Genomic DNA, 17,176 nt, shown 5'->3' with positions numbered 1-17,176 from the left:
AGAAAATATTATCACTTGCATCCAGCTGTCAGCTCTAATTCAGCTAGGATCTGAACTAAAAGCTGGTTTAATAGTAACCATATAACCACTGTTAATTGGTGTTTAAAAAAAAAGTTTTCATTTAATGATCTTTAGGACAGGAAATCTGTCATCCTTACTAGGTTTGACCTACATGTGATTCCATATCCACAGTGGTGGAGTTGACTGTTAACTGTCCTTTAAAATGGCCTGGGAAGGCACTCAGTTCAAGGGCAATAGAAATGGGTGACAAATATCAGACTTGCCAGTGATGTCAACATCCTGTACAAGAATAAGGAAAAGGAGAATAAAGGATAAGGAAAAAGAGAACAAAGGATTATATGTCCCTGAATGATGCTCACAACACTCAGTCCTGCTAGTCATATCCAGTCTCTGTTCACAGCTGGAACACTGATCAGGTATCCAGAAGCAAGATAGAACTTCTATCGTATTCTGCAGCGAGGGACCAAAGAAACCTTAGCTTTCCTCATGATACCTGTGTATACATGTTCAGACCCTATGATGATAAAGGGATAGGTTAATCCTTATATCCCTAAAATAGGCTTTTGCAACTGTTACAGGACTTTTGGGGAGGTCCACATTCCACAAGTTGAGCTGAGAGCATCACCCAAGTATACCTCACATTGTTTCAGGGATTCTTGCTCCCCCTGACCTTATAATAACTCCATGAAATCTGAAAAGGTTTCCTTGACGTGGCCAAGTGTCTTGATAAAGCTGTTTGCATGATTGGCATGCTTTATGACCCGCTGTAATTACAGGCCATCTGTCTTTTTAGTGCCCATATCCTGTCTTAAGAATAGAACCACAATGCCAGTGCAGACACAATAGGCTGAATGGTCTCTTTCTCTGCTATAACATTTCTACGATAGTGGACACAAGGTATTTCATAATGAACTCTCTTTAACATATGAACACACAAATCAGGAATAAGAATAGGCCATTCAGCCACTCAAACCAGTTCCACCATTTAATAAAATCATGGATGATTTGAGTGTAACCTTAGATTCACATTCCTGCCTATGTGATAACTTTTTACCCCTTCAACAAAAATGTATTCATCATGTAATCATAGAATCCCAACAGTGTAGATAGAGGGTATTCGGCTTCAAGTCTGCATTGACCCTCCAACCAGCATCCCACCCTATCCCTGAAACCTCACATTTACCATAGTTAACCCACCTAGCCTGTATATTGTTGATCACTATGGGTCAATTTAGCGTGACCAGTCTACCTCACCTTTTTATCTCTGCTTAAAAGTGTTCAAAGACTCTGTTTTCAAGACCTTTTTAGGAAGAACATTCCAGAGGTTCATGATCGTCTGAGAGGAAAAAAACACATCATCTGTAATGGTGACACCTGACTTTTAAACAGTGACCCCAAGTTTTAGATTCTCCCAGAGGAAGAAATGTCCTCTCCGCATCCATCCTGTTAAGACCCCTCTGGTTCATATATGTTTCAGTAAAGTTATCTCTCACTCTTTTAAACTATAACAAAAACAAGCTTATCTTGTCCAATCTGTCTCATAAGACAACCCACTCATTCCAGATATTAACGTAGTAAACCTTCTCTGAACTGTCTCTAATGCATTTAACTCCCTCCTTAAATAAGGTGACCAGTACTGTGCATTGTACTCCAGATGCAGTTTCATTAGTGCCCTGTATAACTGATGATGTGGAGATACTGGTCTTGGACTGGGATGGACAAAGTCAGAAGTCACACAACACCAGGTTATCATCCAAAATGTTTATTTGAAATCACAAGTTTTCAGAGCGCTGCTCCTTTGTTAGGTGAAGTGAACTGCTTAACCTCCTTACTTTTGAATTCAGTTTTCTTCATGACACCATTCTATGAGTTTGCCTAATGAGTTTGCTGTACCTCTTGAGCAGCTATTTGTGATACATGCAGAGTGCACTCAGATTCCTCTGCACCTTAGAGTCTTGCAATCTCTCAAATGTTAGATGACATGCTTCTTCTTTATTCTTCCTGCCTAAAAAACTTCCATGTTTTCCTGCATATTATACTCCATTTTCCATATCGCCCACTCACTTAACTTTTTGTAACCTCCTTCTGTCGTCTTCACGACTTACTTTCTTATCCATTTTTGTGTCATCAGCAAAATTCGTGACTGTATCTTCTGTCCTTTTATCTGAGCAATTGTATAAATTGTGAAACGTTTAGATCCCAACACAGTTGCCTGTAGCACACCACTCATTACATCCTGCCAACAGAAAAAAAGACTCACTTATACCTACTCTCTGCTTCCTGTTAGCCAGCCAATCTTCGACCTATAAAAACGCAAAACACTGCGGATGCTGGAAATCTGAAATGAATATAGAAAATGCTGAATAAACTCAACAGGGCTGGCAACATCTGTGGAGAGAGAAGCCCAGTTAATGTTTTAAATGCAGAAGGACTTCTTCTGAACTTCTGAGGAAGAGTTATATTGGACTGAAATTGTTAATTCTATTCCTCTTACCGCGCATCTGTCAGGCCTGCTGAGTTTCTCTAGCATTCTCTGTATTTATTTAAATCTTCTACCCCTGTCAGTTTAACTACTGGTTGGCACTGATAAACTGACTATAACTATTTTTGAACCCCTGAATCCATGTGTTTTCTCAAAGGTTAAGCTAGCAACTATATCCGTGGCCAATTAAACTTCATCTACCATGTCTTATGTGCCAACTGACAGTAAGTTAGATGTAAAAATGGCCATGATACGTAGCCAAATATTGATCAGTTCTATTGTCACTTCAAGTATTTTGGTCCATATTACAGTGGTAATGTCCACATCTCTGAGCCAGGAGGCCTGGGTTCAAGTCCCACTAGCTCTAGAGGTTATGCAATCAGCTCTGAAGAGATTGCTTAAAACTATCTGTAATTTTGGTACTTCTCATCCCAGCTACGGATAAAGTCTGTGTTTTAAGCCAAATGGGATTGCAATATTGTAATTCCTTGTTAAAAGGTTTGAAAAGGATTTAAATTAGGTTGAGGGGGAGAGAAAGAGAGCAGTAAGTTAGCTTTCTGTTTCTCAAGACCATCATGGTGGCCTTCTATCCAGCCAACCGTGCTTTACATTACTGTTCGCCTCTTCCAATGCACTTCCCAACAGTCAGCACAGCATAGTAAGGTAGAGGTCCAGGGGCAGAAGTAGGTCTTTTTCTGGTCGGGGGGGGAAGATGTGCATGTGGAAAGAGTGGCTTGTGGAGATGGTGGTTCAGAAGCAACGTCAGGAGGTGTGCTTCAACAACCAGCACCCTCTATCCCTGCACTACCATTTATGCCACAGATCACTTAAGAGTCTCCGTTGATAGTTAAAAGTGGAAGAAGGCAGCAGGAATTTCCATGACACTAGTGGCCACACAATCCACCATGTTCTTGGGAGAGGAAGTTTCTACCCAAAAAGTTTTAAAAATTATTTCAAGGGAATCACTGGCAAGGCCAAAATTTATCACCCATCGTACATTACCCTTGATTTGATTGTCTTGTTCAGACATTCCAGGGTACAGTTAAGAGTTAACCACGTTTCTGTGGATCCAGATTCACGTGTCAGCCAAGGATTTTCTTCCCTGAAAGACATCAGGAAACCAGATATGTTTTTATGACAATTGATGGTATTTTGTGGTCACCATCACTGAGCTTACTGGATGAAAGATTATGGGAGATAAGCAGCAATGTAGAGTTGAAATTGAATTTAAATCAGCCACGATCTTATTGAATGATGGAGCAAGCATGAAGTGCTGAGTGGACTACTCTGTTCCTTGTTCGTATTAACTTTTGTTCCAGATTTATTTTGTTCTAGCTGCTTGGAGTGGCAGGATTCTAACCAAAGCATTCAGCTGGGCCTCTAGATTACTGATCCAGTGATTAAGCTACCATGTGATTATCTCCTCAGCATGTCTCCAGAGGTCACAAGAATAATGATCTATTTAAAACAATACTGCTTATGTACTGTGATCATGTTCTCCTCACTCTGCATGCCATTCATAGTATAATGGAAATGTGACACACTAACACTAGTCTTCTTTCATTCCCAGCTACACTGCTAGCCGTTGCCTGCACTGCCTTTGCAGCACGCATTATCATTGTGACTTGGAAACATTTCAGACATCCTCTGCATCAGAACATGGAGCATTGAGGTTTCTGTGGAAAAGCGATTCAAGTGAAACAATAAAAGGGATTCACTGCCAAAAACAAAGTGCTGCAGGAAATCTAAGCTGTAGCCGATAAACAAATTTTAAAGAATACTTCAGCCAACAGAAAAATCATTGTTTATTGAAATTCGAATGTAAGATTTGTGCTACTCACCCTGCTGTCCATTGTATTGCTGTTGTGATGATATACATTCATACCCAGACAGGCTCCTCACTTCATCCATTATAGCTTGTTCCCACTTGGTCCAGTGAAATGATTCATCAATAAAAAGGGAGTAACTCAATCCTGGCAATTGGATAAATTGATGTTTGAGAACATTTGTGCATTTTGGTAGAATTTCTGCTGTGGATGGTTGATGATGGATTGTTATAGGCAGCAGTAAATTTATCTCAGCTGAACATTTCGAATAGCCTTTAGAAAATAGCCTTTATTGTCACATATACTCAATGAGTATAGTAAAATGTTTATTTGTTGCCAATTACAGTGGCTGATAGCAGCCAATGACTGTAAGACCACAAGACACAGGAGCAGATGTAGGCTATTCAGTCCATCAAATCTGTTCTGCCATTCAATGAGATCATGACTGATCTGATAATAATCAACTCCACTGTCTTACTTTTCCCATATCCCTTGATTCCCTTCCTAACTAAAAACCTGATAATTTCACCATTAAATATATGTGATAACCCACTGGTAAAGAAATTCACAAATTCACTACCCTCAGAAGAAATTTCTCCTCCTCTCTTCTTGAATGTGTAACCCCTTACTCTGAGATTATGCCCTGCAGTTCTAGACTGTTGCAAAGGGGAGACAACTTCTCAGCTTCTCCCCTGTGAAGCCCTCTAAGAAGCGTATTTGTTTCAATAAGGTCTCCTCTTGTTCTTCTGAGCTCCATTGAGGCCTAACCCACTCAACCTCTTCTCATAAAACAGCTCCTCCATACCCAGGATCAGTCTAGAAAATCTCTTTGGGTTGCCTCCAATGCTGGCATATCTTTCCTTAGGTAAGGGGCCCAAAGCTGTGGAATATTACGACCCCAAGCCTCCTCTAATTGTGAGACATTATGCGTTTTAATTAGCAGTTCATGAACTAAGGGAACCTGTATCAGGATTTTTGACAAAATTAAGGTGACTGGTGGAGGCTGCTGAGAGACCATTTGGTATGTGGGATCAATGATGTAGCCATGCAAAACTGCCTACTAGCTGAAATCCAAACGAATTTCAAATAGGCAGTACAACTGGCTTTATCAATAGAAAATGCAGCGTGTCGAGCTTATGAGTTGCAGGGTATTCTGACAGAAGTGTACACCCTCGCCAGGCTGACTGAGCTTGGGGAACACCACTTGAGTGAAGAGAATTGCATACCCTCACTCGAATTGAATAATCATTTATTGTCATGTGTATTCAATATAAAATACAATGAAAAGTGTGTACCATTACCATGCATAGGTGGCATTTATATTAACTTAAAATAAAAACATAAAGAAATGTGACAAAGAGAGTCCAATGTTTCCTTCTCTGCTGCTACTGGCCCACATGGGCTTCATCAGCCCATGATCTGCTCTGGGCTTCCCAGCCTATGCTGTACCGGAACCAGAGGCCCACTGTGGGCTACACCAGCCCACACTATGTGGAAGCAAGAGTCCTGCTTCAGGCTTCACCAACCAACACCATGCAGCCACCAGAGTCCCTCTCTGGGCTATACCAGCCCACACCAGACAAATCCTGAACAGAGGGACTCTAGGTCAGCACACAGCAAAACAAAGCTGAGCCTCTACCAAACCGTTAAAACTTTCTTCATGATCTGGGCTGGCGAGCCATTGTACATGCTGCTGGTATGTGGACATGAGATAGCAAAAGAGTCCCACCTTGAGTAAGAGAACTTGTAAATCAGTAACCAGGAGGGCATACACCATGGAAAGTCTGCCTCCAGCTGGTTTGGAACCTTTTATTTCCATGTGCATTCAAATCAGAACCAATCATATTAAACATCTGGTTAAATGGTTAGCCAAGGATGGGACCATTTGTCACAGCAGATTCGCCGCCGACAATTAGCAACTGCCCTTTGTCTGCCGAGGATGCTTAGCCACCGGCCATTGGCCACTGAAGTCGATTCACCACCGCAAATAAGTCGTATGTTTTGAATGTTGGTGGTAGCGTTTACTTATTTTAATAACCACTTATTTTTGTTAATAGATTTTTAAAAATTTAACAACATTTAAAATGTTAGAGAACAAATATATCAAAACTATATAAAATTGTCATTATATTGGTTAAGGTGGTATTTGCGTTGCGTTGTTCTTGAATACGGTGAAAGAGATTGTTTGGAATATCTTAGGGGAATAGCATATAAATATCAAATGAACTGAAATTTCATTGTTTAATATTAATGTGAGATTTTACTGCCATTGTAAAGATTTTAAAAATATATTTCCTTTTTCTGGTTAAAGTTTGTAACCCATTTTTATATATAAACCGATAAAATAATATTTATATTACCTCTTTTTTTTATCAATATGTAGTGTATAGTTGTATAAATAAAGGGGACTGAGAAGTATGAAAGAACAGGCGGGAGGGAAAACAATCAGTACATATATATATTTCCGGTGGCGAATAGTCTCCAGAGGTCAAACGACCCCTGTGGAGAAATGCTGGTGGAGAACTGGCAGTGGCTAATCATTGGCGGTGAATCTGCCGTGGCGAAACGTCACCAACCCAGTTAGCCATATGGCTAATATTTGTTTGAGCTGCACAATATTCTCCATATTGAGAGTCGATAGTTGTGTGGTTGTATCAGTGACTGCTGAACCAGTCTTTACTCTGAACTCTAAGCCTTAAGTTTGCCTAAGACCTCAGCCAGGCTCAGAACCTGAACCAGGGAGCCCCTGGAGATTAAGGGTACAACTTCATTTCCAGTCTCTTATGAGAAGCAACTGATGCAGTTACCACTCATTGCAGTGAAAGGCTTGATGGGATGAAATTAGTTGAGAAAAATTCAACTAGATTGGCTTAACATTTTTTGATTAGAAAATGGCTGCCTGATTAAATACCCAGATGTTTTTCAGGAAGGTCTAGGGGCCAAGGCCATTTTATATGTTGACCAAGAAGCAATTCTGTGATTCTGTACAGCTCACACAGTGCCATTTGCCTTATATGCAAAAGTTAGAGGCAGAAATCAGGAGGCTAGAAAGCAAAGGGATCTTTAAACCAGTAAGTTTGCATAATGGCCAGCACCAGTCATATCAATTTGTGAAGCCCAATGGGTCAGTTCGCCTTTGTGGGAATTTCAAAAAACAGTAAACCACTTTTCGCAGCTGGATAAATACCCAGTCCCTCATACAGAAATATACAAAACTGGCAGGGGGGGCTGTCCTTCACAAAGCTGGACATGAGCCTTACATACCTGCAAGGGCGATTAGATGAGGATTCCCAGAGGTATGCTACAATTAATATCCATAAGGGTTTGTACCAATATATGAGACTGTCTTTTGGCATATAATCAGCCTATGCCATTTTCTAGTTGATGATGGAGAACATACTACAAGGTGTACTCCAGATTGCCATTTACCTACTCGACTCATTAATAACTGGGAAGACAAACAAAGGGCATTTAGAGAACTTGGACACAGTGCTTAAATGTTTCTCCAAGACAGGTGTAAGCTTTAGGAGGGATAAATGTGTGTTCCAGGCACCCTGAGAGACCTTGGGCTAGAGTTGACAAGATCAGGTTACACACATGGGAAGATAAAGTGAAGGTGATCAAAGTTGCCCACATCTGTACCAGAGCTTAGGTCTTTCCTTGAGTTGGTGAATTAATTACCTGTATTACGGAAAATTCATATGTAGCTTGTTCTCCATTTGGCACCCTTACATTTTTTATTGAAAAAGGGTTAGCCTTGGAAATGGTCTTGCAGTCAAGATGTAGCCTTTTGGGAAGTGAAGAAGCATCTACTGTCATCTAAGGTGTTGGCAGACTATGATCCAAAGTGAGATGTGGTACTGACATGCAATGCCTCCCCTTACAGTATTGGAGTAGTGTTGGCTCACTGGTGACCCAGTGGAGAGGAACACGCAATAGTATATGCTTCTCAGACTTTGGCTGATGCCAATTGAAGACATGCCCAGATGGAGAAGGAAGATTTGGCGGTTATCTTTGGTGTGAGAAAGTTCTATCAGTACCTCTATGAACGTGAATTTGTAATATTAACAGACCACAAATCCCTCATAGAGCTACTAAAAGAGGACAGGTCAAATTCAGTGGTCGGCTATTATCCTGAGTACATTTAATTATAAGTTGGAACACTGTCCGTGAAGCCAAGTGGCCAATGCAGATGCCTTAAGCCACCTCTCACTGTCGGATACACTAATGGCAGTGCCACTACTAGAAGACATTTTTCTGGTTTTAAACTTTCTGGAACACCCTTCCAGCCACCACTGACAGTATCAGACGGTGGACACGAAAAGATCCCATTCTGGCAAAACTAAAACAGCTGGTTGTGATGGGGGAAACCAAAGGGCCATCACAACTAGAATTGAAACCTTTCTGCATATTATGATGGGGAGCAAGAGTGAACACAGGTCACCACCAAATATTAGCTGAACTCCACCAGGGTCATCCAGGGATTTTCAAAATGAAGATGTTGATAAGAGGTCACATCTGGTGGCCAGGACTGGATACCGATGTAGCTGCATTGGTGGGGCAGTGTAATCCAAGATGGAGGATGGGAACATTTTCTGGCTGTAACAGCTGCTCCTTTTTTGAGGTATTTTAGGTGCTGGAGGTGATTTCCTCAAATTGCAGGATCAGCAATTCCTGTTTTATATGCTGTTGCATTGTCTTGCAATTTGTGAAAAAAAAGTCAAAGCAACAGCAGTTTTAAAAGGGAGAAGAGCAGACAAAGGAAGCACATGGTGAGGTTATTGCAGGAGAGAGAGAGAGAGAACTTGCACGGTTACTGCCTTTGCTGTTTTGAATTCAATTATCGCTGGACATCGGAGTGCATCTGGGAAAATTAACAAACAGTGAAATTCACAACTGATCTTTGAGGAAGTGTTGGGCGAAGTTCACAGCACAGAATCAGATAAGTTAATCGTTGTTTTAAGTATGGCCCACAGAGAATGTGCAGTTGTGAGTAGAGTGGGTTCTTTCTTGATTATATGTTAAAATATAAGCCATAACTATTATTTTAACCTGGGGCAGTGTTTGTAGAGGAATAAGATGGTGTTATTTTCTGGGTCTGCAGATTATGAAGGAGGAAAAATTACCACTAATAGAGTGATATGTACTTCTTATCAAATGTGGGAGCTTAAAGAGAGTTTAAGGGTTACTGTGGATTATACCTGCCATAAATGCTGTTGGCTGCGAATCAGATCGAATGGATCAGTTGGAGAGACAATTAGAAGCAATGAGGAATTTGCAACAGCAACAGTATATGATGGATGGCAGTTATAGGAAGGGGGGAAAGTCTCAGATACAGTCACACAGATGGGTTAACTCCAGGAAAGGTAAGAGAGATAGGCAGCTAGTGCAGGAGTGTTTTGTGGATATACCCATTTCAAACAGGGTTTTGCTGTTTTGGAAAATGTAGGGGGTGATGGATTCTCAGGGGAACATAGCACGAACAGCCAGGTTTCTGGTAATGAGACTGGCTCTAATGCAACGAGGAGTACATCAGGGTCCAAGAGATCAATTGTGTTAGGGGATTCTCAGTTCCACCCAAATAACTTTCCTGGACGTATTTCTGGGAATTTGATTGGAACTGAGAAATAAGAAAGGGGTGATAGCTTTATTGGGGTTCTATTATAGACCCCCTAATATCCAGCGGGAAATTGAGAAACAAACTTGTAAGGAGATCTCAGCTATCTGTAAGAATAATAGGGTGGTTATGGTAGGGGATTTTAACTTTCCAAACATAGACTGGGACTGCCATAGTGTTAAGGGTTTAGATGGAGAGGAATTTGTTAAGGGCGTACAAGACAATTTTCTGATTCAGTATGTGGATGTACCTACAAGAGAAGGTGCAAAACTTGACCTACGCTTGGGAAATAAGGTGTCAGTGGGGGAGCACTTTGGGGCCAGCGACTATAATTCTATTAATTTTAAAATACTGATGGAAAAGGATAGACCAGATCTAAAAGTTGAAGTCCTAAATTAGAGAATAGCCAATTTTGACAGTATTAGACAAGAACTTTTGAAAGCTGATTGGGGGCAGATGTTTGCAGGTAAAGGGACAGCTGGAAAATGGGAAGCCTTCAGAAATGAGATAACAAGAATCCAGAGAAAGTATGTTCCTGTTAGGGTGAAAGGAAAGGCTGGTTGGTATAGGGAATGCTGGATGACTAAAGAAATTGTGGGTTTGGTTAAGAAAAAGAAGGAAGCATATGCAAGGTACAGACAGAATAGATTGAGTGAATCCTTAGAAGAGTATAAAGAAAGTAGGAGTATACTTAAGAGGGAAATCAGGAGAGCAAAATGGGGACATGAGATAGCTTTGGCAAATAGAATTAAGGAGAATCCAAAGGGTTTTTACAAATACATTAAGGACAAAAGGGTAATTAGGAAGAGAATAGGGCCCCTCAAAGATCAGCAAGGTGGCCTTTGTGTGGAGCCACAGAAAATGGGGGAGATACTAAATGAATATTTTGCATCAGTATTTACTGTGGAAAAGGATATGGAAGATATAGACTGTAGGGAAATAGATGGTGACATCTTGCAGAATGTCCATATTACAGAGGAGGAAATGCTGGATGTCTTGAAACGGGTAAAAGTGGATAAATCCCCAGGACCTGATCAGGTGTGCCGGAGAACTCTGTGGGAAGCTAGAGATGTGATTGATGGGCCTCTTGCTGAGATATTTATATCATTGATAGTCACTGGAGAGGTGCCGGAAGACTGGAGGTTGGCTAACGTGGTGTCACTGTTTAAGAAGGGCGGTAAAGACAAGCCAGGGAATAATAGACCGGTGAGCCTGACCTCAGTGGTGGGCAAGTTGTTGGAGGGAATCCTGAGGGACAGGATGTACATATATTTGGAAAGACAAGGACTGATTAGGGATAGTCAACATGGCTTTGTACATGGGAAATCATGTCTCAAAAACTTGATTGAGCATTTTGAAGAAGTAACAAAGAAGATTGATGAGGGCAGAGCAATAGATGTGATATATATGGACTTCAGTAAGGCGTTCAACAAGGTTCCCCATGGGAGACTGATTAGCAAGGTTAGATCTCATTGAATACAGGGAGAACTAGCCATTTGGATACAGAACTGGCTCAAAGGTAGAAGACAGAGGGTGGTGGTGGAGGGTTGTTTTTCAGACTAGAGGCCTGTGACCAGTGGAGTACCACAAGGATCAGTGCTGGACCCTCTACTTTTTGTCATTTACATAAATGATTTGGATGCGAGCATAAGAGGTACAGTTAGTAAGTTTGCAGATGACACCAAAATTGGAGGTGTAGTGAACAGCAAAGAGAGTTACCTCAGATTACAACAGGATCTGGACCAGATGGACAAATGGGCTGAGAAGTAGCAGATGGAGTTTAATTCAGATAAATGCGAGGTGCTGCATTTTGGGAAAGCAAATCAGAGCAGGACTTCTACACTTAATGGTAAGGTCCAAGGGACTGTTGCTGAACCAAGAGACCTTGGAGTTCAGGTTCATAGCTCCTTGAAAGTGTAGTCGCAAGTAGATAGGATAGTGAAGAAGGCGTTTGGTATGCTTTCCTTTATTGGTCAGAGTATTGAGTACAGGAGTTGGGAAGGTCATGTACAGGACATTGGTTAGGCCACTGTTGGAATATTGCGTGCAATTCTGGTCTCCTTCCTATGGGAAAGATGTTGTGAAACTTGAAAGGGTTCAGAAAAGACTTACAAGGAATGTTGCCAGGGTTGGAGGATTTGACCAATAGGGAGAGGCTGAACAGACTGGAGTTGTTTTCCTTGGAGAGACATAGGCTGAGAGGTGACCTTATAGAGGTTTACAAAATTATGAGGGGCATGGATAGTGTAATAGGCAAAGTCTTTTCCTTGGGGTCGGGGAAACTAGAGGGCATAGATTTAGGGTGAGAGGGGAAAGATATAAGTGACCTAAAGGGCAACTTTTTCACACAGAGGGTGGTACGTGTATGGAATGAGCTGCCAGAGGAAGTCGTGGAGGCTGGTACAATTGCAACATTTAAAAGGCATTTGGATGGGTATATGAATAGGAAGGGTTTGGAGGGATATGGGCCGGGTGCTGGCAGGTGGGACGAGACTGGGTTAGGATATCTGGTCGGCATGAATGGGTTGGACTGAAGGGTCTGTTTCCATGCTGTACATCTCTATGACTCTATAAGAACAAAATTTACCACCAGTAGCTCCTCCATTTTTGTGAGAATGGTGAGGAAAAACCCTGGACTCCTTTACATGACAGCTATGGCAGTCTTTTCATGGACTCAATGTTTTAGTCATTGTGGACACGTGTTCAAAATGGTTGGATGCGCATAGAGTTCATTCATCAAACAAGGGGACATTGATCAAAACGTTGTGAGCATTATTTGCGATGCACGGACTCCTGATCACAGACAATAGGCCATCATTTACCAGCAGTGATTTCAAGTATTTCCTAAAGTCAAATTGTATTCAGCATACAAGGACAGCTCCATACTATTTGTCTTCCAATGTTCTGGTGGAAAAAACAGTCCAAACTTTATAGGCAACCTTAAAGAAACAGACTTTTGCCTGAAACATTGATTTTCCTGTTCCTCAGATGCTGCCTGACCTGCTGTGCTTTTCCAGCCCACTCTAATCTGGAACCTTAAAGAAACAGCCTATTGGTTCATTCAATACCAAACTGCTTGGTTCCTATTTGATTATAGGACAGTTCTTGATGCAAGAACAAGGACGGCTCTGACAGAGGTGCTAATGAAGAGAAGACACTGAACAAATTAAACCTGATCTTCCCAAAGTTTGAAGGGGGAGGGTTAAATAGCACCAGGAATAGAAATGCTGGATGCAAGACGCCTGGAGGTGAGAGAGTTGGTCTACAAATTTTGGTGTTGAAACCATTGGAATGACCCTGCATGGGCAACAGGCATGGTCAACACAAGGTCAGGTGCAGTTTGAAGGGAACACAGTCCTGAACAAGCACATGGACCACATGAAAGCTGCAATCTCACAAACAGCGCAGGAGCAAACCATACCCAGCCAATCAGAGCATCCAGAATCCATGGCTATGGTATTCGTATTGTGCTGAGAGAACCACATTGGTTCTGCCTCTCCATTTAGTGACGAAGAAACCGCTGAGGCTAAGATGGACACAACAGATGTCACAGCCCTAACACTGTTATTGCCTGAGGATGACGAATTTCATGCCCCAGGAAAACTGCAGGAGAAAGAATAGGCCTCCGTCCCAGGACTTAGAGGGAGGAATATAGTGATTGGAACAAGGTCAGCCAGTGGTCTCATCGACTATGACTTCCCTGATTGGGGTGTTATCCTGGTCCAATTAGGAGAGCCAGTGCTGAACTAGTTGGGTCAGTGTCATGTACTATGCACATGATAATAAAAGGTGACTTGGTGACGGATACCAGCCTTTGTGGAGTTCTTTCACCATGGATACTGGAATTCTGAAGTAGAAACAGGAAGTGTTAACAATGTTAGCATTCTTGGGCTGAAACATTAGCTCACTTCTCCCTCCACTGATGCTGCTGAGCATTGACAGCTCATTCTGTTTTCAATATCTTTGAAGGTGACATTGTGCAGCAGTGATATTTCTGTGGTTTTGAGACTATGGAAAAATAAAATTCATTGCCAGGTTATGAATATGGCTGGAATGATCAAAAGTTACATTTCGCCAGCCACCTCCATAACAACCAGGTTCCTGACAATTGAACAAATACTGGCCTAATAGAATGAGGAACTAAGAAACTCTGAACTTCATGCAGAGGATGATGGAAATAAGAACATATGAAGTAGGAATAAGACTTGGCCATTCATGTCTTCCTGCTCCAACATTCAATAGGATTGATTTGATTGTGGCATCAATTCCATTTGCTTGCTCGATAATCTTTAACCCCCTTGATTTGTCAATCTATTCTGCCTTAAAAAAAATACAGGGACCCTGCTGTTTGGACAGAATTCCGACACTCTGGGAGAAAATAAAGGGTCCTTGCCTGTGTCTTAAATGGGAGGCCCCTTATTTTTAAACAATAGCCTATAGTTTTAGTCTCTTCTTTATACATTCATGGAATGTGAGTGTCACTATTTATTACCCATCCATAATTGCCCAGAGGGCAGTTAAGAGTCAACCACATTGCTGTAGATATGAAGTCACATGTAAGCTAAAACATGGAAGGATGGCAGTTTCCTTATCTAAAGGACTAGATGGGTTTTTCCTGACAGTTGCATGTTCATCATTAAACTCTTATTTCCAGATTACTATGGAATTCAGATGCCACCATCTGCTAGGGAAGATTTGAACCCAGATCCCCAGAACTATACTTGGGTTTCTGGATTATTGGTCTAGCAATAGCAGTACTCGGCCATTGTAAACCCCAACATGGGGAAACATCCTTTCAGCATCCAATGAATCGTGCCCTCAGAATTCATTTCCTCTGTGATCTTACTGAACTTTAAGGATTTGCTACTAACATTGCCTGTTTCAACCTCAGACACCCACAGATCTCCTTTTTGCTGTACCTTTCTCCTGTTCTCAACATTTCATGTTTGTCCCTCCAATTCAAATATTAGCTTGCCTTATATCTAAGTGCCTTCACTGCTCTAGCAGCGTAGCATCTTGATACGTTTTGCGAAATTGTCTATCCTGTAACAGAACATGAAATGTAATGAAATTTGAATATTTGTACTCTTAATCTTTTGGTGCTTTTGCATTAAATCATTCATTTGGAAAAGTTAAGTGGGTGATTAATCACTCTGGCATAGCTCTGACAATGTGCTTTCTCTGAAAGCCTGACCCAGTTGAGATTCTTCCCAATAATTTTATCAACTTTGGAGTTAATCAGACCTTAATTCATATCCATGCCCTTGAATGTGTTTATCTTGGATTCCCTTGAGAGTGGGATAAACTGTATGCTGGGACCATCTGTCAAGCCCAACTATCAAGCAGTTACAAACATGTGGAGTCTGGCAGGTATAGCCAGACCTCCCCGAGTGCAGCCTGGGCTGCTTGATATCTTTTTGTTGGACAACTTGTTCCTCCCAAAAGACTGAAATAAATTATTCCTAATGGAAAACTTGATAGTGGCCTGCAGCACAAAAGGAAGATCCTCGGAACAGTTTCACACAAAACATTATTAGATTCATAAAGATTCTGAATTACTAGCCTGGTCCATATTTTTATGTTAGCCAGAGTTGTGCCTGTTCAGACTGGACTTTGTCTTGCTGGATCATTTGAAAAACATACAAGAACAAGTTGCATGTACAAAGTTGACCTTTGATTTTACATATTTATAAAAACAGGATTTGATAGTCTTTTTCTGATATTTGCTGTCTGCCAGAGTAATTGTCACTGGTAGGGAAAAAGATATTGAAACCACAGATACCTGTAACCATTCAGTGAGATGACTTGAAGAGACACGCTGTAACAATCCTGAACATTCCAACATTCTCTGTCTGCACAATCTAACAATAGTGCATAAATATTTTGGTGTGAGAGCAAATGCATTTTCTTCACATATGAATCACTTGCCACAGTAAATAATTTGCTTCATCGTTTTCAGGAAAAGTTGAGCTTACTGCCTAAAATGCTCTTCAGACCTCGTTTCTTTAACAATAGTCCATATTGTCCATATGTTAAAGATATGCAAGTAACAGGAAAGTTACTTTCATGTGTATGAACAAAACGCCAACATCAATGGAATCAATATTTATCTTGTGCCATCAATCAAGCAATTAAATACTTTCCATGAAACAATATAATGATATTTCCCAGTTCACATTGCTTTAACTCAAATTAATTATTATATTTTAGGAGTTTTGGAGTCATAGAGATGTGCAGCACGAAAACAGACCCTTCGGTTCAACTTGTCCATGCTGACCAGATATCCCAACCCAATCTAGTCCCACCTGCCAGCATCTGGACCATATCCCTCCAAACCCTTCCTATTCATATACCCATCCAGATGCCTTTTAAATGGTGCATTGCACTAGCTTCCACCACTTCCTCTGGCAGCTCATTCCATACATGTACCACCCTCTGAGTGAAAACGTTACCTCTTCAGTCTCTTTTATGTCCTTCCCCTCTCACCCTAAATCTATGCCCTCTAGTTCTGGACTCCCCCACCCCAGGGAAAAGATTTTGTCTATTTATCCAACCATGGCCCTCATGATGTTATAGACCTCTATAAGGTCACCTCTCAGCCACTGACGCTCCAGGGAAAACAGCCCTAGCCACAACATCTTTCCAATAGAATTGCACGCAATATTCCAACAGTGGCCTAACCAATGTCCTGAACAGCCAAAACATGACCTCCCAACTCCTGTACTCAGTACTCTGACCAATAAATGAAAGCATACCAAACACCTTCTTCGCTATCCTATCTACCTGCGACTCCACTTTCAAGGAGCTATGAACCTGCACTCCAAGGTCTCTTTGTTCAGCAACACTCTCAAGGACCTTACCATTAAGTGTATAAGTCCTGCTAAGATTTGCTTTCCCAAAATGCAGCACCTCATATTTATCTAAATTAAACTCCATCTACCATTTCTCAGCTGATTGGCCCATCTGATCAAGATCCCATTGTAATCTGAGGTAACTTGCTTCGCTGTCTACTACACCTCCAAGTTTGGTGTCATCAGCAAACTTACTAACTGTACGTCCAAGTCATTTATATAAATGACAAAAAGTAGTGGACCCAGCATCAATCTTTGTGGCACTCCACTAGTCACAGGCCTCCAGTCTGAAAAACAACCCTCCACCACCACCTTTGAGCCAGTTCTGTATCCAAATGGTGAGTTCTCCCTGTATTCCATGAGATCTAACCTTGCTCTC

The 17,176-nt window shown here is 41.3% G+C and overlaps 1 protein-coding gene across 4 annotated transcripts in view; it reads left to right on the top strand.

The window, feature by feature from the left end:
• LOC140477191 (uncharacterized) overlaps positions 1 to 6,631 on the top strand; it is a 51,530-nt gene extending 44,899 nt beyond the window's left edge. For 2 of the 4 annotated variants that reach the window (XM_072570644.1, XM_072570643.1), the window contains one exon: positions 4,074 to 6,629. In XM_072570644.1, the coding sequence (XP_072426745.1) occupies positions 4,074 to 4,174 (101 nt within the window). In that variant the 3' untranslated portion in view covers positions 4,175 to 6,629. Of the gene's footprint in view, positions 1 to 4,073 lie in introns of all 4 variants that reach the window. The other 2 variants (XM_072570646.1, XM_072570645.1) reach the window with 2 other exon arrangements.
• Positions 6,632 to 17,176: the final 10,545 nt, after the last annotated feature.

Source organism: Chiloscyllium punctatum, chromosome 5 (assembly GCF_047496795.1).
Source record: "Chiloscyllium punctatum isolate Juve2018m chromosome 5, sChiPun1.3, whole genome shotgun sequence".
Classification (NCBI taxonomy): domain Eukaryota; kingdom Metazoa; phylum Chordata; class Chondrichthyes; order Orectolobiformes; family Hemiscylliidae; genus Chiloscyllium; species Chiloscyllium punctatum.
Note: the sequence above shows the minus strand (reverse complement) of the source record. Positions and strands in the feature narration are given on the sequence as shown.